The 24,667-nt window shown below is 44.9% G+C and overlaps 1 protein-coding gene across 2 annotated transcripts in view; it reads right to left on the bottom strand.

Moving 5' to 3' along the window:
• ABTB3 (ankyrin repeat and BTB domain containing 3) overlaps positions 1-20,511 on the bottom strand; it is a 379,618-nt gene extending 359,107 nt beyond the window's left edge. For both annotated transcript variants that reach the window (XM_082255199.1, XM_082255198.1), the window contains exon 1: positions 19,591-20,511. In XM_082255199.1, coding sequence (XP_082111325.1) covers positions 19,591-20,449 — 859 coding nt within the window. In that variant the 5' untranslated portion in view covers positions 20,450-20,511. The remainder of the gene's footprint in view (positions 1-19,590) is intronic.
• Positions 20,512-24,667: the final 4,156 nt, after the last annotated feature.

The following is a 24,667-nucleotide window of genomic DNA, read 5'->3' as shown; positions in this document are numbered from 1 at the left end:
AGCCGCAGTGTCTGGGAGGGTAAGCTTGTGAGACATAGACGAGGATTTGGCTCAGTCAAATCCTCCTTTCTGAGGCTTGTTCATCACATAGTGACTTGGTGTAATACAGCCCCATAGCAAAAACATTTAACCGGTTGCCGACCACCGCATGACTATGTACTGCGGCGGTCAGCCCCGGCCAGGCAAAGTGACGTATATATACGTCACTAGCCTGGGAGCCAATAGCGGGCGAGCGCCCGCCGCCGGAGGCACGCTCCCGCCTCGGCTCGTTCACGGACACCTCCATGCATGTGACCGGCGGACCCGATGTCCGCCGGTCACTCGCGATCGTCCGCTGTGAAGGGAGAAAGGCAGGTGCCTAATGTAAACAAAGCCGCCTGTCATTCTCCTGCCTTTCTCCTGGTGTAACCGACGATCGCGAGTGACCGGCGGACATCGGGTCCGCCAGTCACTCGCGCGAAGGGGGTCCGAGAGCGAGCGGGATCGCGCCTCCGGCGGCGCGCGCTCGCTCCCTAGAGCCTCACAGGCAAGCGACGTAGTACTAAGTCACTTTGCCTGTGAGGGGCTGACCTTAGCAGTAAATAGTCGTGCGCCGGTCGGCAAGTGGTTAAGGATCCTTTTACCTTACCTCATTTTAACTTTAATAAATAGGGATGGATCTACTATCTTTTAACATTTGGTTAGCCTTAGGGTGGGCAAGGAGAAATTTCTCTTTACTAAAATTGTCTTTTTTTTTTTCTTTTTTTTAGGCAGGTGTCCAATAGGAAAATTGTATGACTGGCTATATTCCTGGATCCCAGCACAGCTCATCCACTGAATCTGACTAACCGCATGCTGGTCAGGTGCTGCCACTGTTTCTGCTGTCCTGTCTTGCTGTGCTGCATATTAGGCATTCTGCTGTAACCATAGTAACAGATACCACGACTTTCATCACTGATAAAGTAGCAAGCTCTGCTCATTTCCCCAACAACGATCATGTAAAATACATTGCGGGTGGAGAGATCATATTTTGTCCTTAACTTCTATGCAGACCTCATCATTAAAGTAAAGCAAAACTGAAAAATAAAAAAGCAAAGGTTGCCATTGTTGGTCTCTTTCTGAAAACGTTAGTTGCCTGGCCGCTGCTGATCTTAAAGTGGTGGTAAACCTCAGATATGAAATATGAACAAAGCATTTCCTTCTATAGTGTGCACTTGTCTCTATTGAGAGCACTAAGTGTCATTTTTGTCTGCTGCTTTGTTCCTCTGCCAACAGTGTGAGTCACTTCTGACAAGTTTTCCTGACACCAAGAGAAAAATGGTGACAGGGAGGGAGCTCCAGCAGATTGACATCTTCCGCTCTGTTCCTGTGCGCCTTGTAATAGGGGGGATATCTATTAATAATCAGCTCTTAGAGCTCTCCTCAATGAGCTTTGCAGAGTGCGACTTCAGCTCTCCGCCCCCTGTTTCCTGAATTCCCAGAAAAGCTTTAAATATTCAGAACTTTGGTGGGAGTAGAGAAGATATGACTACAGATAAACAGGTACAGCTTATGTTGGAGGACGTGTTTACGTGTTTCATCTCTGTGTATCACCTGAGGCCGGTCACTTCACTGGGTATATGGAAGGGTTTACAAACACTTTAACATTTTCTCATTTACTGACTGGAAGCAAGCAGGCAGCCAGTGAGTTGTAGGTGATGCACATTTTTTTTTCGCACTGGGCAGTACAATGCACAGATCATATGCAGGTATAGGCAGGTTATGATTTGGTTTCGGCATACTAGGCTTGGTTAGATAACACTCAGGTTTTAAAGTGGAAGAGGTTTATATCTTTAAATTGAAATGCTAGGTACTCATTAAAAAAATAATGGTAGCCCCTACCTAACCCCATTGCTTCCTGCTCCATTATATACTAGATATACTGACGTTGGGGGAGGGGGGGGGTTACTACTGCTCCTTGCAGGTAGACCAGTTTTCAAAGCCACCCTTCTTCACCAGTCCTACAGCTGCCCCTCACTGATGTCATCACATACGTAATGAGGCTGAGGTCCTGTCCAGATTCCAGGCCAGCTTTGGAGAACATTGGAGTGGTTAATGTCCTGGTACTGAACTGCCTCGTTTCCACTGAGTGGTACGGTACGGTTCAGTACGGTACGGTTCAGAACGGTACACCTTGCGTTTCCACTGCCAATAGTACCCTTTCATGATAGGCGTGGTGTAGCAAGAAAGCTGTGATCGACGATTCTGTCAACCAATCAAGTTCTGCAGAGTGTAGCTCCACCCTGTTGGTACGGTACTAATGTGCTTGGTACCCCAACGAAAGGGTACCAAAAAGTGGTACGGTACGGTTCGGAATTATGCCCAGTACACACGATCCGAAAATCGGGCGACGTTCCATCCGTTATTTTTCGTATTCTAGCAGCTCTCAATAATATTCGCTTAAAGGGAGAGGTTACTCACGATACAAATTTTCTCGGACGATAATTCTTAGCTTCCGGTATGCGTAACCACGCTGTAGCGTGTGAGGGGAAAATGATGTCTACTGCTCATGCGCTGTCTACTGCTCACCATTTTTTTCGGATGAACAACATACTGATAATACGATTATCGTACGATGTGTTATAATACGATCAAAATTTTTATGCTTGCACAACCGGATAATGTCGGGTGAACTGTCCTGATCGCCTCTCGTAAGCTGTGTACTAACAATCCGATTATCGTCCGATCCTTTCACAAGCGTTAATTTTCGTCCGATTTTCGGATCGTGTGTACGGCCCATTAGGGTACCATTCATAATGGAAACGGCATAAATAGCGTACCGTACCGAGCCGAACCGTACCAGAAAGCTCAGTGGAAACGAGCCATAAGGTACGTGTTCATCAAGACTAATTGAGCATTATATGATGTATATGCCCAGGGTTGGGTTTAAAAAAAAAAAAAAAGGCTAATTTGATAATAGGCCCGATTTTTTTATTACTTGAAGAGACTTTGTACATCTCGTCTGCCAAAAAAACCTCCTTTCTTTCAGCTTTCCGTGTTTTAAAACCGCCTGCTGTATATGTGCAGAGCAGTGTACACTACAAAAGAGTGGAGCCTAGTTTTGGGATGAAGTAACTGCCACCATTGCCGATGAACCTATTATTGAGATCGGAAGACGCTGGCAGCAGACGTTTTAGAGAAGATGGCACCAGCAGCTGTGGAGATGTGAAAGGAGAGCACATAGCTGTCATTTTTGGAACAGAGGAACTCAGTTTCCATAATATGGACATGGGTTGGATTCTGAAAAAATTTACTTTTATAAATCGTAACTAAGAATTTTCGTTCTAATTTCACACCATTAGTGGGCTCCAGCAAGGGCCAATTTTCGTGCACCCATCGAATTTGATTGTTTGCCCATGTTGGAAACTCTTTCAAAAATGAAGGATTTTCTAATCAAAAATGGGTGAATCGTGCAAGAAATATAATCAAAAAAGAAATGTGCATGAGCTCAAGAAAATACAATTTCCGGAAAGAAAAGAAGATTCCCCGCCACAAAAATTATTTTCTGTAGCAACATGAGGTGAAACTGAAGGCTTGGTTGGTCAAATTTTGAAATCAATAGCGGCACCATCGGATCACAAAACACACAACATTTCTGATTTTCTAAAGGAAATTTGTTCGGAATTCGAACCATTTATGGCCTGCATTAGTATGCCGCACACACCTGCACACAATGGTAAGCGCTTCCACTATACCCTCTTATGGTTTTAAATTAAAGGCCATCTCTACACAAAACTGACATTCAGTAGTCTGTGTTTTATGGCAAGTTGAATGACATGTTGATTTCTTTCTCTCAACCCTCAAAGCAACCTCACAAGAATTCCCTGTTCTAATCTTTGACATGTTCTAATCTTTTTCCTTTAAAAATACACAGAACTGAACCATCCATAACCTGCCACTCACGGTTTAAAGTGATAGTAAAGTCTCGTATTTTTCAAATTAATAATAACAAACATATTATACTTACCTGCTCTGTTACAGTGGATTTGTACAGAGCGGCCCGGATCCTCCTCTTCTTGGGTCCCTCTTCGGTTTTCCTGGCCCCTCCATCCTGTTGGGTGCCCCCACAGAAAGTAGCTTGCTATGGGGGCACCCAAGCCGAGTCATAGCTCTGTGTGTCCATTATGCCCCGCCCCCTTACTACTCTCATTGGCTGATTGACTTTGATTGACAGCAGCAGAAGCCAATTGCGCGGCGCTGTTGTCTCAGCCAATGAGGAGGGGAGTCCTGGATGGCCAAGACGTTCCTACAATATCACTGGAGCTAGAGGGACCTCAGGTAAGCATTAGGGGTGCTGAGGAGGGCTGCTGACCACAGAAGGCTTTTTATCTTAATGGATAGAATGCATTAAGATTAAAATAACCTTCTGACTTTACATCTCCTTTAAACTGGTTCCCCGTCTCGAGCTTTGAAATGATAAAAAGTGACATGGACATCTATTGAACCCACTGAAATGGTAGCCAAAACACATTTTCCACCCAATGCCCATCCCAACTTTGAATGCAAATTTGCTCAAAATCAGGAAGCTCAGAAAGCTACCAAAACAGAAGACCAGCAACAGGTCTGGAGGTGATTCCAACCATCAATGGAATTTCCGTCTTGAATGGAGCCGGTCTTTAAACATCAACCTCAATGCAGTGTAAATTTTGGCAGCAATTTTAATTTAGTTTTAGTCTTAGTCTTAGGACTAAAATGGCATTTTAGTTTTAGTCCCATTTTAGTTTTCTGCAAGTGTTTTAGTTTTAGTCGTATTTAGTCGACTAAAACTCCAGTACATTTTAGTCGACTAAAACATCTTACATTTTAGTCAACTAAAATGTCCTACATTTTAGTTGACTAAAACTCATTTTAGTCATCTATAATCGAATGGGTGTAGTTCAATTGTAATTTGTAATGCATTATTTAAGCATTTCTCTACAATTTCCAAACTCATTATATACTACTGCTGGTCCTGGGGTGAAAAATCGAATATGTTATTATTTATGGTATTAAGCTTTGAGCATGCACTAGCATAGCACTACACCAGTGTTAATTTTGGCAGCAAATTTCAATTTAGTTTTAGTTATAGTCTTTTGACTAAAATGCCATTTTAGTTTTAGTCGTATTTTAGTCTTAAGACTAAAATGCCATTTTAGTTTTAGTCGTATTTTAGTCATCTGAATTGTTTTAGTTTTAGTCGTATTTTAGTCGACTAAAATTGTGTTAATTTAGTCTACGAAAATGTTTTAGTCGGTTTTAGTCGACGAAATTAACACTGCCTCAATGCTGATTAAAAAACTGAAAAGATGCAGTAGAATTAAGCAATGCAAAAATTTGACAAAAAAAAAAAAAAAGAAACAGTCCAACCACTTCCGTTGGGAAATGTTTTCACTTGAGTGATTTCTGAGCTGAAACAATGTACAGAACAAGGCCTGGGAACAATATTCGGCTGAAAATTTTCCAGAATGAGAGCTATTACAAATCCATAGAGGCCAAATTATATTGTAAAGAAGGGAAACCTTCACAAGGGGGAACAACAGATTGTTGCATGCTTTAGAAAACAGAATTACTCTCAAGATGGGTATTAAAAGAAAATGAAAGGGGGCTGGAAGCAGCCAGTAGCAGCCATAACAGCCATACTGAGATATCATGTGCTGATTATAGCATCGCTTCTTAACAGAGAACAATAGCCTTATGTATTAAAACTGAAGGAGAGCGTATGTTTTTCCAATCAGATGTTTCGGTTCACTTCAACTTACATCTGTAAAACAACAGGTTGAGTATGTGGTTGCTTTGGGCAACGTGGACATTTCCTTTAGCCTCTATGCAGGCCCTACAAAAGGACATTTAATATTTAATTAGTTGCCAGTTCCAGAAAATTAGCATGGGTGGTTTTTGGCACAGAAATTATCCAACCTAAAGGCCCCCCTTGCACAAACCCTCCCTGTTACCCCTACACTAACTCCCTGTACCACTAACCATCTTCGTAATTCTAACACTAACCCTTTGTGTAACACTAACTCTCTCTGTAGCCCTAACATATACCTTCCCTGTAACCCTAACCCTCATACTAATCTGATTCCTATACTAATGGCGCTTTTCCACTGCATGGAACCGAACGGTTCGGTTCGCTTTTGTGCTTTTCCACTGCTGGTACCACATGGTATGGTGTAGGAACGGTTCGGTACGGTACGATACGGCGGCGCTTTTCCAATGCATGGAACCGAACAGTACGGCTCTCAAAAACAGTACCTACTCGATTGTGGTTCCAAGAGGTACCATACCCGGTACCATATCCCACAATTCTTTGCATGCAGTCACTACTAGCCACTGATTGGTCAGAGAATCCCACCCACCCCGTTGTTATCCCACCCACTTAACTTTAGTACTACCTTAGTGGAAAAGCAAACCATACCGTACCGTACCAAACCGTTCCAACACCGTACCATGCGGTACCAGCAGTGGAAAAGCAAACCGGGCAAAGCAGGGCCGAGTAGAGCCGAGCCGGTACTTGCAGTGAAAAAGTGCCATAAGATTATGTAACATACAGTACATCTATCCTGTGATCATAACAGTAACCCTCACAGTACTTCTCACACTAACCCTCACTCCAACACTAATGCTAACTTTCTCTGTAGCCATAACACTATACCTCCTCGTAACTCTAACACCAACCCTCCATGTACCCCTAACACTATCCTATTATGTCACCCTTGCACCAACCTCCATGCAACCATCACACTATTTTTCATTGTTACCCTCCCTGTGACTCTAAGGTCAACTATAGTATCTGTTACAGTAAGGGTGCTGCGCCATTATTCTGGCCTTTTGGTAGGAATGGCTTGCTGTCCTCTGCTGGTATGATGGGGGTCTTGAGGAATCTTTCCGATAGGCGAGGAAACCGAATGAGCGTGCACCACTTAAGGTGTGGGTTGGGAAAACTCCCTTGGCATGGAAAGTTCCGAGGGGCCCAGTGCCTCCTGATTTGAGCGGTGTTTCCTGTTCTGGTCATGGGCTGGGAAGGCAGAGAAATTGTGGTGCCTGTGTCCCCTGGCAGTTGCTGGTCCCAGGGGTGCTCTTAGTAACACTATGGTCCTGGGAAACCCACTGTGTGAATAAGCAAAAGGTCACCTCACCACTTGTTTTTTTCTGTACTGCGCCTCTTTGTGCTAGGCCTTTTGGCGAAGTCTGGGACATTATTTGCTACCAGGCTGCAAGGCCAAGCCAATGCACTTGGCGCAGGCACTTATTTAATTTATTTTTTTTCCATGAGTTTATCACTTTGCACTTTTGTCTGTGTTTGATTTACTTGGATGGAAGGTGTGGGTCATTGGGCCTACCCTGAAGTCAAGGGGGAGAATGTGTAGCCCTCAGATTCTTTTCTCCCCTGAACTGGGGGGAGGTCTCTCTTCGAGGGAGCCCCTTACCAGGTACTTGTTGGTCAGCTTCGGCTGACCATGAGAAGAAGGGCCTTCCAGTCCTTTTGGCTAGGTGAACCAAGTCGAGCCTTGCCCTGTCAGGAGCCCTGCACTCCAGGGGGGTCAGGGTAGTGTCCTACTTCTTCGGGCGGTGGACTAGTGACACACTCTAAATTGCTTTTTTTGTGTGCGTGTGTCTTTCACATCCACTTTTTTTTTTGTTTTTGTGCACCATCTTGGGTTCAAAGAAAAAAGATGACCCTAGCACAAACCATCCCTGCAACCCTCAAAACCCTCCATGTAACTCTAACACTAACCCTCTCTCTGTAAACAATAACTCTCCATGTAACCCTAAGTGCCGGTTCACACTACCGCGGCACGACTTTGGGGGCGACCTGTGAAGTCGCGTGCACCGCGACTTCGGCACGACTTGCACGGACTTCACATAATGGAAGTCAATGCAAGTCGCTCCGATGTCGCCCCGAAGTAGTACAGGAACTTTTTTCTAAGTCGCTCCTATTAGAACGGTTCCCGTAGCACAGAATGGACCGCGACTTGTCAGGCTGACCAGTCGCCTGACAAGTCGCGGTAGTGTGAACCGACATTAACACTAATCATCCATGTAACACTAACCTTTACAGTAACTCTTACTCTAATCCTCCCTCTAACATGATACTAGCTCTCCATGTAACCCTAACATTAACTCTTCCTGCAACCCTCTCTTTAAATGAGAAGTATGGTACGGGTCAGAGGTCTGCAGAACAAACTGCACTCCTGTGACTTACAGGAGACGTATAGCCAAAATAGCTTATCCTCACTGCTACTAATAATTACCTTGCTACAGCACTGATTGTAATTATGCAATGCAATCGCTAGGCCTGAGCAATGTCACATGGGCGCAGAGAGAAGGTCCTTAGTCCTGTGTAAGCTCTAAAACAGACCGACGTGGAGCTCACACAAGGCTTACTGCCAGTTACTTTGATCGACAGCCATGACCTGACAAAATAGACTATCTGACATTGAAAGGCTCAACGTGCTCCCGGTTAATAATTTAATAAGTGTTCTGAGTCAATTTAGTAATAAATAAAAAGAGAGAATTATATAATTCGACTCTCCAGATTTAACTGTAACCATTTCAATTTTAGACTAAACAGTTGCGATATTTTATCCTACACCGAGAGAAGCAAAGTTGATCTACTTGCCATAAAAAAAAACAAAAAACAAATATAATGCATGCAACAAAGGGCAAATTCCCACTTTTAAAGGGAAACTTCACACAAATTCAGAAAATAGGGACTGGTTTTGGAAGGGGTTTCTGAATGTATCATTTTCATTACACCTACATTACTCTATGTTTCTGAGCTTCTGGATGAAATTACCTACCTTAACAAAGGTGTCCAAAAGTGATACAAAATAAGGGGGAGGTTATCACAATGTGCATATTGTTAGGCTTGGCGTTGACCCCTCTAAGGCCCATGTCAAATGAGCAATCTTGTATCTAGAGAGTTGCTAGGAGATCAAAAAAATGACTCACTTGTGTCTACTGGAAGAATGAGGTGTCATGCAACCAACCATTCCAAGTAAAGCTGGTCATAGACGGCTTAAGAGAAAATCAATCGATTCCTCCAAGCACTGTAATAGGGTGGATGGAGAAATCTCTGCTGCCAGCTATGGTATGCAAGCGGCTGTAGCAATGAATGACTTATGGCACTTTTCCACTGCAAGTACCGGCTCGGCTCTACTCGGTCCTGCTTGGCCCGGTTTGCTTTTCCACTGCTGGTACCGCATGGTACAGTGTTGGAACGGTTCGGTTCGGTACGGAATGGTTTGCTTTTCCACTAAAGTAGTACTAAAGTTAAGTGGGTGGGATAACAACGGGGTGGGTGGGATTCTCTGACCAATCAGTGGCTAGTAGTGACTGCATGCAAAGGATTGTTGGATATGGTACCGGGTATGGTACCTCTTGTACCACAATTGAGGTGGTACTGTTTTTGAGAGCCGTACCGTTCGGTTCCATGCAGTGGAAAAGCGCTGCCGTATCGTACCGTACCGAACCGTTCCTACACCATATCATGCGGTACCAGCAGTGGAAAAGCACAAAAGCGAGCCGAACCGTTCGGTTCCATGCAGTGGAAAAGCGCCATTAGTGCCACTGCAGAACACTGACTGCCTCGGTTAGCATGCAGTCACAATTTTGCCAATATTTTTTTAATAGAATTTTAAGTTGACTTTTGCCAAGCCAATTGGCGCTTACAGGGCCAACCACAGCTTGGATTTTGGCTGATTCAACAGGGGGCCTTAAAGCGGAACATTACCCCAAACAACTTGATAAAAAATAATGTTCTTTAGCGAGGAACATACACTCCACATAATATTTATGCTACCAACATTAGTGTGTGCTGTAAATTGCCTCCAACATTACTGTTTCTTCTTGCTGGAGGCTGCCATTTTGCTGAGGCCCAGAGCTCCTGACCAGCAGTAAGTGGCGGTTCACACATGTGGGAAGTGAGACATTGCATGTGATTCGCACCGCACTGCTATGCAAATCACATGCAATGTCTGTGCAATGCGAATTCAGCCATACAGATTCGCATAACATTTGGACCAGTCACGCAGGATCCTTTTTTTGGTCCACACCAGAATCGGATCGCATGGATGTTCACACCTATGCAATCCGATTCATGTCCGAACTGACAGTTCGCACTGCGATATGTCAAATAATCTGGGGGTGTCGTTAACTTTGTATTGACACTCCCAGCAGTTCACATATGGCAGTGTGAACTGCCTGCGAGTGTTGTGCGATGCGGGACCCTGCAGTGGATTCACAGGGTTCCCGCATCGCAATAATGTGAACTGGCACTAAATCATGAAGCAGAACTAAACCCAATAATTTAACTGTTTTAAATAACAGTTACATTCTTGGAATGCCGGAATTACTAACTGTTACATTGGCTTGTGTCCTTAACCAAACTGTCAAACCATCAAATGACTGGTGTTATAACTGATCACACGTGCAGCACCATGGCAGCTGCAGATCAAACAGAAGCAGCTTCCCTGGCTGTAAAGGATAGGGAGATTTAGCTATATCTGCAAAAGGAGCCGGCCTGAAATTATCTAGCAGGACTAAGGGTCCTTTCACACGGGCTTTCCGTCCGAAGTTTTGCTCAGGGGGGATCGAACTGTATCCCCGCTGAGCAGGCGGATAACAGCGGGGACGGACCTGTCTATTGCCCGCTCTCCTCTATGGGAGATCGGATTAAAACGGACCGCCTGTCCATTTTCATCTGATCCTATCCAATCCGATCCTCCAGACGGATGGAAAATAGGGTTTTCATAAATAGGATCAGATCGGATAGCAGCGGGTGTCAGCGGACATGTCACCGCTGACATCCCCTGCTCCATAGAAGTGCATGCAGCATCCGATCCGGTGCGCCTGAAAAAACCGACAGGCGGAACAGAAAGCCCGTGTGAAAGGGCCCTTAATTTTCTGACTAAAGTTCCACTTTAAGAAAGTGATGCCATAGAAGCAGGTGAGTGTTCTATTTAGCAATCCTGTTGGCGGCAAGTCTGACATGGACCCTACCCTGCTGCCCTAGACACTGGCCAATGAGCCATTATGGTGCATACAATCTTAATGGTGTGGGAATGGTCTAATTTGTTTGCATTTTACAAAGATACACATACATATCTCTGCAGACAGATAGGCCTAACACAGAGCACACATGAGAATAGTATAGTATGGGTTCTAAGTCTACTCTGTGTGGGGCCACAGGGCACAGGGTGGGGATTAATGCTGTTTACATTTGCAGACTCTCCTGGCAAAGCTGCATACCACCCTGACAGGAATACAGTGCAGGTCTGCAGCCAGTGTCTAAAGCACGTTCCAGTGATTAGTTAATTAGCTAGAAATTCTTTCCCCTCCACCATTTTCAGTACAGCTGCGGGTCCACAGATCAGAGAGCGACGCATGACAACCAAATCTCAGAATGTGTTTATTCATGAACATGGATGACACAGTTTTTTCACCAATATAGTGTTTCAGAATTACTTTTTGAACCGCAAAATAGGAAGTTGTTGCACAATTCAACAAATGTTTCCAAAGAAATGGACTGGGGTAACTCAGGACACGTCAGTCACCAAGGAATTACAAGTTTCAGCATGCCTCAGGAGTCTGTGACTACGAGGACATGATGGGGCTGTTGCTGTTTAGTGCCTTTGTGGCCAGAGGTATATTGAGCCTTCATGATGTTTCCAAAGTCAAGAATTTTTTTTTTTTTCTAAAAGAAGATCCATAGTCAGATCAGAACAGAAACGGATGTCACATAGGTGATAAACGCGTACATTTTGTTTTTTTCTTCCATATTGTAATTGGGAAATAATATACCCATGTAATCCCTATAGGCAGCCTGATATAAACGGATATACATTCATTTATATTTATTTACACCTGTTTAGGTCGGCAAAAGAGGACCTGGATGCAAATGTGCTGAATTTGGCCCAACAAACTTTTTGTAATATATATGACAAAGCAGAAGGCATGTAGGCGAAAAATGTGTACACAAAACATTTTACCATATTTAAAATAAAAGTTTTTAAAAAGCAAGGCCTGTAAAATAAAAAGGGTTAACATTTGCTGCCAACCCCACCAGGGCTTAGCATCCAACACTTCTGGGAATGTCAGATTGTGGTTCCATCCCCCCCCCCCCCCCCCCGGACTTTTAATATCAGGCACTAGTGAAGCAAAGACTGGGGGGTTATTTATCAGCTTCCAGGTTTAAGGGCCGGTTCACACTCACTGTAGGGATGCCAGACATTGCATGTGATTCGCTGGTTGCTGTAAAAATCACATGCAATGTCTGTGCGATGCAAATTCAGCCATACAGATTGTATGGCTGAATTTGCATCGCATTCGGACCAAACTCCTGCAGGACCCTTTTTTTTGTCCGCCCCAGAATCAGATCGCATGGATGTGAACACCCATGCGAGCCGATTCCTGTCCGAATTGACAGTTTGCACTACGATATGCAAACTGATCATGCCGTGTCATTAAAGCGGAGTTCCACCCAAAAGTGGAACTTACGTTTTAGGTAGTAATAACCCCCTGACATGCCACATTTGGCATGTCATTTTTTTTTGGGGGGACTGGGTACCTAGTTTTGACAGGTACCCGCTCCCACTTCCGTTCGGAGCGCCGCGGCGCCCTGAACGGAAGTTCTCCTCTCCCCCTCCCTCCCTGCAATCTTCTGGGACATGTCAGAGGTCCCAGAAGATTGCCGGCCAATCAAGACGTGCAGCGCAACTCGCACATGCACAGTGCGTACCCGGCTGTGAAGCCGCAAACTGTCACAGCTGGGTGCCCACACCAGTGATGCCAGCGCCGCCGAGACCAGAGGGAAGAGGATCGAGGCTTCAGGTGGCCGCATCGCTGGACCGTGGGACAGGTGAGTGAAAAGGCTGGAACTCCGCTTTAACATTGTAATGACACTCCTAGCGGTCCGCATATGGCAGTGTTAACTGCCTGTGAGTCAGGTGCGATGCGGGAACCCGCAATGGATTCCCAGGGTTCCCGCATCGCACCAATGTGAATCAAGCGTTAGGCCCCTTTCACACCGGCTTTCCGATCAGGTCCACCTGTCAATTTTTCAGGTGGACCTGATCGGATGCTCCATGCACCTCTATGGGGCAATAGATGTCAGCGGTGACATGTCCGTTGACACCCGCTGATATCCGATCCAATCCTGTTCGTGAAATCCAGATGGATGGAAACCCTATTTTCCATCCGTCTGGAGAATCGCATCGGATGAAAACGGACAGGTGGTCCGTTTTCATCCGATCTCCCATAGAGGAGAGCGGGGATTTGACAGGTCCATCTCAGCACAGTGAGCGGAGACGGACATGTCATCCGCCTGCTCAGCGGGGATAGGCGGATCGATACCTGCTGAGCAAAACGAAGTACCCCCGGGGCGGAAAGCCCGTGTGAAAGGACCCTAAGTTCACACTATGGCGACACGACTTCGGAGCAACTTAATGAAGTCGCCGTGCACCGCGACTTCGGCGCGACTTGCACCGACTTCACATAATGGAAGTCAATGCAAGTCGCTCCGACTTTGTCCAAAAGTAGTGCAGGAACCTTTTTCTAAGTCGGAGCGACTTGAGTCGCTCCTATTAGAACGGTTCCAATTGCACAGCACGGTCCGCTACTTGTCAGGGGAACAATTCGCCTGGCAAGTCGGAACAGTGTGAACCGGCACTTATTGTCAAAGCTTAATTGAACAAGCTGAGGTTAGAAGCTAACTGGCTACCATGCACAGCTGCACCAGATTGTGAATGCACCAGTTTTAGTAAATCTCCCCCACTGAGTCACAGAACGCAGAAGAGGACCAGGCACCTAGCGACAGAGTGCTTCTTTTTCAGTTACAGGTGGAGTTTGGTGGGTAGAATAAACCATGGCCTCTTATACATTTTGGTTGCTCCAGATCTACCTACCATAATTACAGTTTTGGGTGTTGATCCCCACTTTTCAGCCTTTCCTGCTGCATTTTCTGCCATATAAAATATAAAACAAATCCAGGCAGGAAAGGTGAGGCCCCAAATAATGGTCACAGTAGGTGTGCACCCAGTACTGGTGATCAGTACCTTCACCAAGAGATATCAAACTTTCATATGGTTTAGCTTACCAGCATCTAACAAAATCTGAAATATCAATTCTAGGTAGATCAAACCTCTAAATAACATAAAAAAATGAAAATACTATGAATCCTTTTCATATATATAAAAAAAGACAGATGGGTCCCATACAATGAAGCAGCTTCCCTTCACTTCAGAGTGATGAGTCAAAGAATTACTAAGGCTCCGCATGTCTCACAAGCCCTGGTCATCAGGGACATGGTAACATAGTGTGTGCTTGTTCTTTGTACTCGCCTTATTTCATGTATGTTATGGTATTTTCCCTCTCGTTTGTTTTTCAGGGCTTTTTTTAGCTGTCTGCTGGGTTTTTTTCTCTACTCTCAGATACCGTTTAACTAAAGGTCCCTTTCATGGTTTCCCCCTACTCAACTGCTGAAATGTCAGTACAGTACACGCTAACTGTACACACATCTCATGCCCGCCCACACCTGAGAAATGAAACAATGTTTTTGCTAAACCTCAGCAAAAAAAAAAAAATCAGCATATTGTAAAATCAGTGTTACTCTGGCTGAATTAAATTGCTTTAATGAGGGGGTTTTAAGTTTGAATCCAACTTTATGGTTAAATGGGAACTAGTGAACTTTGAAAGGGTCAACTCATTCAAAATTGAAATTTCCGTTATTGGTGAAGGCCGGTGGGCACCACTCGTTGGCTTCTTTTATTGCTTGGAGACTGTCAAGGGAACATCTCACTATAATAACTGTTCCTGGTCAACTTGGAATTTTGAGTTCTCTAGTGGCACTTTTCCACTGCAAGTACCGGCTCGGTTCCATTCAGCCCTGCTTGGCTCTGTTTGGTTTTCCACTGCATGGTACGGTGTTGGAACGATTCGGTACGGTTTGCTTTTCCACTAAAGTAAAGTGGGTGGGATAACAACGATTCTCTGACCAATCAGTGGCTAGTAGTGACAAACAGTCAAGGCTGCATGCAAAGGATTGTGGGATATGGTACCGGTACGACCCTCTTGGAACCACAACCGAGGTGGTACTGTTTAAGCGAGCCGTACCGTTCTGTTCCATGTAGTGGAAAAGCGCCGCCGTACCATACTGTACCGAACTGTTCCATGCGGTACCATGCAGTGGAAAAGCGCGAAAGCGAGCCGAACCGTTTGGTTCCATGCAGTGGAAAAGCACCATAGGAGTTGCACTCCCACTCCTGTTGCACTGGTCATAGAATGAAACATGATAAATATTCAATAGGGAGACTAGGACCCCTTTTTAAAGGACCCATGTTCAATAGGATCTGAAGACCAACAGGAGAGTACGCTAAAGACCTTCCAGAAACAAATATCAGTTTTTAATAGAATGACCCTAAAAACCCACTTTGTAAAGAAAATGTCCAGAACAGTGGTCTCCAAACTGCGGCACAGGGGCCAGATGCAGCCATTTGCTTGCTTTTATCCAGCCATTGGGGCTCTACTTCATCCACTGATACCAACAATGCATAACCCCCCCCCCCCACTGACCCCAATGAAGGGGTACAATTTGTCCCAAAAACATGGGGCACAATTCCTCCCAACAACACCAACAATGGGGCATTTTTTTTCTACTGATATTGGGACCTTTTCTACTCCCAATTGCCATAGTTCGGCCCCCCAAAAGTCTTAAGGACAGCAAACTGGTCCCTTGTTTAGAAAGTTTGGAGACCCATGGCCTGTCCTATATCCAGAGTAATACTTTAAAATAGGTTTAAAGAAAACCAGGACTTTGTCCATGCAAGGCAAAGCAACAGGTTGGCTTTAATGCCCCCTTAACCCATAGTGCATACTCACCTTTCTTCTTTCACTTTCCTTACTTTCCAACGGGCCGCCGGGAGCAAGGAAAATACCTGGTACTTCCAGGTATGGCAGAGCACTCGCTTCCCTTTAATCTCATGTGACTACACTAGTGTTTAATGATTGGCTGATTGCTACCACAAGTGTGGGGAGACAGTCTTCAACCCTATATAAACCCCAACTAGATAGACTGAGAACTTACGCAGTTTCCTTTCCTCAATTCTGGCTGCTGAGCAAAGCTTCGGAAAGGTAAGTATGTGCTGCTGGGCATGGGGGAGGGTGCATGCATATTAAAGAGAACCTTCTGCTTTGCCCTGAATGAATAAATCACAGGTTTTCTTTAGATAAATCCAAAAGGATGAGCTAGATCCAGTTATAATGGCCACAACCTGCGCCAGGGCTGATATGTTGGGAGGTGTTTTGCCCTGGGAACCCAAGTGCACAAATGGCGCCAAAAAAAGCCCCAACACAAATAGACCCTGCCCGTAATTTACAACATTTGAGTAAAGAACAGGTCATATAAAGCACCATTAGAGGTAATATTGAACCTGCAAATTATTCTTTCATATTCCTATTAAGAAGAAAGAAGGACTTTATGGCACACATACGACCTTCTCCAACAGGTTAGGCAACATACTATAATGCAGCAGGTGCTGGTAATGTTCAGGATAGTCCAAATCAGTGCTTTAAGTGGCCCAAAAGAGGTGCCGGTATTCTATTATAGCCTATAAATTTTGTCCCCCCCCCACCCCACATCAGGGTCCCCACAGAGCACCCCCCCTGGCCTGCCTGGCCTGGGCTGGGACTCCGGAGCAGGGGGACTCACTGGTGGTGACTGGTCTGGCTCTGGAGTGGGAAATATTCTTGGGGGGGCAATTGAGGGCGCAGATGTCCAAAATGAACGTAGGAGAGGTGGCGGTATGTTCAAGAGCCATATTTGGAAGTGGCGGTACTGAGTACCAGTGCATATCGGCCCACTTAAAGCCCTGGTCCAAATGTCTAAAAAAAAACTGTCATTTCCAGTTCAATATTTACAAATTGGCATACTATGGCATTCCTAGAAATAAAACCTAGTGGGTAGTATGACTCTCCAATATCTACAAAAAAAAATGAAGGATGGACTAACCCTCTAAATGTGCAACATGTAACTCCAATGCGCTGCAAGCTGCATCATCAGTCACGTGATGCTGCAATCTAACCATCTCCAAGCCGTCCACATGGTGCACGTTCAATGCTCCCAGCACAATGATGAGCATCAATAATCCATGTGTCAGGGATAATATATCAATGCAAAGGACATGACATGCTCTAGGCTGGCTATATATATACTGTGACCGCTTGTTTCTGGGGAGGTTGTGGTCACAGCAAGCAGCAGGGTGACTGACAACGAATGCAGTATGCGTGTTCACTTACAGAATTGTAAATCCATATTCATTGTCTTGGTGATTCGATTAAAGAACCCCCGATTTGTGCTGATAGGTGGCTGTATTGGTATTGGTGGGTCAACTGCTGGGTTGTATAATCGCTGTGTGCTTGTATGTTTGCAGGTGAGGATAAACCGTTCTGCATATTTGTATGCACTGTGCTACAAATGTGTGTGCTGGAATCGCAAATGTGCGTATACTACACTGCAAATGTGTGCCTGTGTGCGTATACTGTGTGTGGTAGCATTGTATTATATATGGGTATGTACAATATTACAAGATTCATAAATAAGCTATATTGCATTTTTGAGTATATCATTTATAATGTTTGTCAATTGTAATGTTTATCAATTTTTATCTATCCATCCATCCATCTATTTATCATTTTCCTCTTGTTTTTCTTTTTTTTGCGTTGGGCTGTATAAATATCAATGGATGGATAATCTATCTATCTATCTATCTATCTATCTATCTATCTATCTATCTATCTATCTATCTATCTATCTATCTATCTATCTATCTATCTATCTATCTATCTATCTATCTATCTATCTATCTATCTATCTATCTATCTATCTATCTATCTATCTATCTATCTATCTATCTATCTATCTATCTACCTATCTATCTATCTATCTACCTATCCATCTATCTATCTATCTATCTATCTACCTATCTATCTATCTATCTACCTATCCATCTATCTACCTATCCATCTATCTGGTCAATCCTTCTATCGGTCCATCCATCCCTTTTCAGTATGGTGCAGGGTGGTTGAACACAAATCTTCAGAAAGCACCAACATATTCAGTAGCACAGTACACTGTCACAAGAGCACACCGAGAGTCAAAGCTTGACACACTGTAGAAGACACACTTTTAGACACATCCGACCTACAGCTGACAACACGGATGTCAAATACACAGCTGACTGTGAAAGGCTGGGGGCACACACGCCACCCTTCCACAGGCTGAATGTCACAGATAGAGCTGGGAAAATTGATGCAGCATGGATCCAATGTACCAGCGCGAGCAAACAAGCTTTGAAATCATTACCATCTTGCCAAGAACGAAGAGCCCCCAGCTGCAGCAGACGCAGCAGACCCCCCAGATCTATACACTGCTACAGAAGAGAAAGCTCAGCTTTTCATTCCTAGGGAGAAGATTAGGTGGTAGTGTTGTAAAAACCCATAATGAACCAAATAAGTCACATCCAACAATAATTATAAAGCAATGTACAAGTGACAGGATCTGCTGTACAGGTGTCACTGGATTCTGCTGAACAGGGAGCCTGCAGTCCACTGCCATAATACAGTCATATATCCATGGAAGCACAGGCTCATTACCACCATGGATTCAGTTAGCCCAGAAGCCCTGCTGAAAAAAAATATTGAATTCAGTTCATATTCGCATTGACGCAATCAAGGTCAGTTGTTTGGCACCATGGATGTGCCCTGTTATCTGTTAAGATGCACTCCTCCTTCCAGATTAAGATTTGTTTCACGTCAATCTGCAGGAAGAGAGAGTATTGGGGGGGGGGGGGGGATTTTTTGCAATGGCATATTGCTAATCTAAATTTCTCATTTTGGTGAAAAGCTGGCGGTATGATTTAAAGGAGCAATAACGTGTAGTAAGCCATCCAGGCCAATCAGAAATCAGCTTACACTAAAATGCCCACCCTAAAGGTCCCTGGAACCTTAGGGTTATAGCCTCCTCGACCAATTATTGGAAAAATCTAGTGACAACCAAAGACCGCAGCCCACCTGTCAAAAAAAATGGCCATCGGATGGGATGGAATTTTTCTAGCATCAGCCTACCCCCCCAAGGAAGGAACAGCATAGGATACAAGCATTGACGCCCATGCACCTATGGGGCAGGTCCAGTGGCAGTGAAATTGTCATCAAGCATTTGACGTCAATCTTAAATCTATGAGTTAACCTGTTGAAAGGTGATTGATGATTGGCTGCTACTGACCATCACCATTTGCACCATGTTACTAAGCCAGCCCAGTTGTGTAGGATGATAAAATATCAATTAAACAGCCATCAGGACATACTCTAGATATTATGGCAAAACAACAGCACATAGGTCACAGGTAACCATGAAATATGGATAGTCACCTACAGCAGATACCAGAAGGACCATCCAATTGTGAATACGGTATATCCCTTTAAAGACTATCATTGATTTTCAGAACATCACATTGGAGAACCACATTGAATATCAATGAGTTAAAGCCCCCTTTTCCTTCATTTTATAACGTTGCCTTTTTTTTTTGATGTACTACTCACCACTTGCATTTTTACCGCATATAAGGTGCTGGTAAGGCTGCAGTAAACCCCATAGCTCCGAATCGTTGTTAATTGCTTGCTCCAGGGATTCTGCTGTAAAGTTGGGCGCCTCGTTCTCCTTTTCGGGGCGAGGCATGGCGAGGACCCTCTTGCAGATCTCCTTGAAGAGGGTCTCCACGCAGGCCGTCAAGTAGATGGCGGAGTGTTCGTGGATCCTCAGCGCCACCCTGCTGTCCACCATCCACCTGTAGAACTTCCCGACGGAAAAGGTGAGGCCGCAGCGGACCGACTTGCCCCGGCTGAGCCGGTCCCCCGTGCTCATGTTGTAGAGGGAGAGGGCGCTGAGGGCCGAGGCGGTGCAAGCGGAAGACAAGGACCAAGCCAACACGATCTCCATGGCACTTTGGATCTCGTACTTGGTGCATTTGGCGAAGCGAAGGCTCAGGCGCTGAGCCTCTTTGGCAATTCGAACCAGGGACCTGCTGACCAGGGTGGACAGTTTGGAAAGGGCATCTTTGCTGGCACCGGTCAGGATCTGCTCTTTCTTCAGAAGAGCCTCCACCTCTTCAAGGCTCCAGGGGACTTCCTCAAGGTCAGGCAGCCTGGAGCACTGTCCTGAGCAGTCCAGGACCTCGGAGTCTTCAGCCAGGACAGTATTGACCGTGTCAAAGCTGTTGTGTCTACTGTGCATGGAGTCAGTTAAAAGCCAGCAGTTTCCTCCATGGGCATAAGCTACCGGGTGAGAATCTGAACACAGGGACAAGTTGGAGGACCTGATGGAATCGGCAGCCCCACCATAACCAGAATCCAGGGTCAAATCTTCCAGCGTCCTCACAGCTGTCTTACCTCTTCTTGCCATAACTGCACTTCATACTGCACCACTAAAACTAAGAGGAGGAAAAAAAAAGACGGATCTCTGCTGCAGTTTCGTGCCCACTCTGTCCACAGATCGACTGCCACTCCGATTCTGATCTCTGATGAGCAAAAAGGGCAGCCACAATCCTGCGCTAATGTGCAATAATTTCCCCAGCAGCAGCAGCAGCGATCAGCCTCCCAGCCACCTCCGAGCTCCGCACTGCATTATAGCGACAGGCTAGCACCGGAGAGGGGGAATGAACTGAGCGGGCGTGGCTATGCAAAAGAGGAAAGGGGAGCGACCAATCGCCAGCTCCGGCTAGGCAGCAGAATGAACAGCGGGCTCAGAGGGGAGGGGATGTAGTAGTGACAGCGCTTGGAATGTCAGGGCTGATGGGGAGACAGGCGCTGGGGGAGCAGGGAGGGGGGCTCGTCCATAGATCCACATTCTTCATTCTGGACAGGGATGGTCCTCCATCAATGTGTACAGGTCACAGCACACCAGGACATTGGGGGGGGGGGGGGGGGGGGTCTAGGGATGGGGCTGGCAACAGGTGACACACACGCTGCCAAATCCACCCTGCTTGAGATCATCACTACTACAACTCATCAGGTCTGTAGGAAGGAAGATCAAGCCTGCTTACTGCTGCAAAGATATAATGGAGAAACAGCATCAGCAATAGGACCTAAAGCTACGAGGCGTTTTTCAAGCACTTTTGCGTTAAAAAAAAAAAAAAAAAAAAAAGATTGTTAAAGAAAAATGCTTCCTTTAAAGCGGAGTTCCACCCAAAAGTGAAACTTCCACTCATCTGCTTCCTCCCCCCCTCCGGTGCAACATTTGGCACGTTTCAGGGGGAAACGGGTATCTGTTTTTGACAGCTACCCTTCCCCACTTCCGGGAGACAGCACCGCAGCGCCATCCCATAGAACACAGGTGTCAAACTGGCGGCTCTCCAGCTGTTGCAAAACTACAAGTCCCATGATGCTTTGCAGTTACAAGTATGACTCTCATAGGCAGAGGCATGATGGGACTTGTAGTTCTGCAACACCTAGAGGGCCGCAAGTTTGACACCCCTGCCTTAGAAGTTTCGTCCCCTTCTTCCCTCCCCGCCGCTGAGCCAATGAGAATGCGCAGCTCGCTTCACGCATGCGCAGTAGGGAACCAGCTGTGAAGCCGGTTGCCCTTAGAGTGAATGGAAGTGGCAGCACCCGACAGCCGATCCGAAAATCGGCTGGGGTGCTGACATCGCGGGCTCCCTGGACAGGTAAGTGTCTACATATTAAAAGTCAGCAGCTGCAGTATTTGTAGCTGCTGACTTTTCTTATATTTTTCCCACAGCTGGAACACCACTTTAACCACTTCAGCCCCAGAAGGTTTTACCCCTTTCCTGACCAGGCCATTTTTTTTGCGATATGGCACAGCGTTGCTTTAACTAACAATTTGGCGACGCTGTACCCAAAAAAAATTGATGTCCCTTTTTCTCCACAAATAAAGCTTTCTTTTGGTGGTACAGTATTAGATCACCTCTGCGGTTTTTCATTTTTGCGCTATAAAACAAAAAAAGACCGAAAATGTAAAAATATTTATATATATTTTTATTTTCTGCTATAAAAATTTCCTGTAATCTTAACCTTAATACTAATCCTCCCTGTAACATTTACACTAACGCTCTCTGTAACACTACTGTAACCTTCCTAGTTACCAGTGGCAGCTGGTGCTCCATGGGCCGGGGGGGGGGGGGGCGGCAGACAGACTGCACCATACTACCCCCCCCCCCCCCGACCACACCAACGCCCCGCCGGCTCACTCACCTTGCCTGGATATGTGGAGGGAGGGCAGGCAGCAGCAGCACACGGCCACAGCGGCGGCTTCAGCTTCGGCTTCTTCCCCCTGTCTTCTTCGTCTCCTCTCTCCTCCTCCAAGGCCAATGGCATGGCTTCTCCTTTCGGCCAATTGGTTAACGGGTCTCAGACCCACTTCCTGATTGGCCAGGAGGAGGATCCATGTGACAATAGCGAATATTCATTCGCTATTGTCACACAATTGGGTGGGCTCGGGGAGCAGTGCTCTGCGCCAGAGCCCACCGTTTTTTTTTTAGCCTATTAGAGCCTCTTGCTCTAATCACATGCTAAAAAAAAAACAAAAAAGCCCCATTAAACTCCATGCGTCCGGCGCCCCGCATGTAGATTAGGGGGCCCGACGCATTGATAGGGGGGCTGCACCCCTGCGCCCCAAATGCACCAGCCGCCACTGCTAGTTACCCTAACACTAATCCTCCTTGTAACATTTACACTTATCCTCCATGTAACCCTAACACTAATTCTACCTGTAACATTTACACTAATCCTCCACATAACCCTAACATTAATCCTACCTGTAACATTTACACTAATCCTCCATGTGACCCTAACACTAATCCTACCTGTAACATTTACACTAATCCTCCATGTGATCCTAACACTAATCCTACCTGTAAAATTTACACTAATCCTCCATGTAACCCTAACATTAATCCTCCCTGTAACATTTACACTAATCCTCCATGTAACCCTAAATGCACCAGCCGCCACTGCTAGTTACCCTAACACTAATCCTCCCTGTAACATTTACACTTATCCTCCATGTAACCCTAACACTAAATCTACCTGTAACATTTACGCTAATGCTCCATGTAACCCTAACACTAATCCAACCTGTAACATTTACACTAATCCTCCATGTGACCCTAACACTAATCCTACCTGTAACATTTACACTAATCCTCCATGTAACCCTAACACTAATCCAACCTGTAACATTTACACTAATCCTCCATGTAACCCTAGCACTAATCCTACCTATAACATTTACACTAATACTCCATGTAACCCTAACACTAATCCTACCTGTAACATTTACACTAATCCTTCATGTAACCTTAACACTAATCCTACCTGTAACATTTACGCTAATCCTCCATGTAATCCTAACATTAATCCTACCTGTAACATTTACACTAATCCTCCATGTAACCCTAACACTAATCCTACCTGTAACATTTACACTAATCATTCATGTAACCCTAACATTAATCCTACCTGTAAAATTGACACTAACCCTCCATGTGACCCTAACACTAATCCTACCTGTAAAATTTACACTAATCCTCCATGTAACCCTAACATTAATCCTCCCTGTAACATTTACACAAATCCTCCATGTAACCCTAAATGCACCAGCCGCCACTGCTAGTTACCCTAACACTAATCCTCCCTGTAACATTTACAGTTATCCTCCATGTAACCCTAACACTAAATCTACCTGTAACATTTACGCTAATCCTCCATGTAACCCTAACATTAATCCTCCCTGTAACATTTACAGTTATCCTCCATGTAACCCTAACACTAAATCTACCTGTAACATTTACACTAATCCTCCATGTGACCCTAACACTAATCCTACCTGTAACATTTACACTAATCCTCCATGTAACCCTAACACTAATCCAACCTGTAACATTTACACTAATCCTCCATGTAACCCTAGCACTAATCCTACCTATAACATTTACACTAATCCTCCATGTAACCCTAACACTAATCCTACCTGTAACATTTACACTAATCCTTCATGTAACCTTAACACTAATCCTACCTGTAAAATTTACACTAATCTTCCATGTAATCCTAACATTAATCCTACCTGTAACATTTACACTAATCCTCCATGTAACCCTAACACTAATCCTACCTGTAACATTTACACTAATCATCCATGTAACCCTAACATTAATCCTCCCTGTAACATTTACACTAATCATTCATGTAACCCTAACATTAATCCTACCTGTAAAATTTACACTAACCCCCCATGTGACCCTAACACTAATCCTACCTTTAAAATTTACACTAATCCTCCACATAACCCTAACATTAATCCTACCTGTAACATTTACACTAATCCTCCATGTAACCCTAACATTAATCCTACCTGTAACATTTACACTAATCCTCCATGTAACCCTAACACTAATCCTACCTGTAACATTTACACTAATCATCCATGTAACCCTAACACTAATCCTACCTGTAGCATTTACACTAATCCTCCACGTAACCCAAACATTAATCCTAACTGTAACATTTACACTAATCCTTCATGTGACCCTAACACTAATCCTACCTGTAAAATTTACACTAATCCTCCACATAACCCTAACATTAATCCTACCTGTAACAT

The sequence above is a fragment of the Pelophylax lessonae genome (assembly GCF_965119305.1).
Source record: "Pelophylax lessonae genome assembly, chromosome: 4".
NCBI lineage: Eukaryota > Metazoa > Chordata > Amphibia > Anura > Ranidae > Pelophylax > Pelophylax lessonae.
Note: the sequence above shows the minus strand (reverse complement) of the source record. Positions and strands in the feature narration are given on the sequence as shown.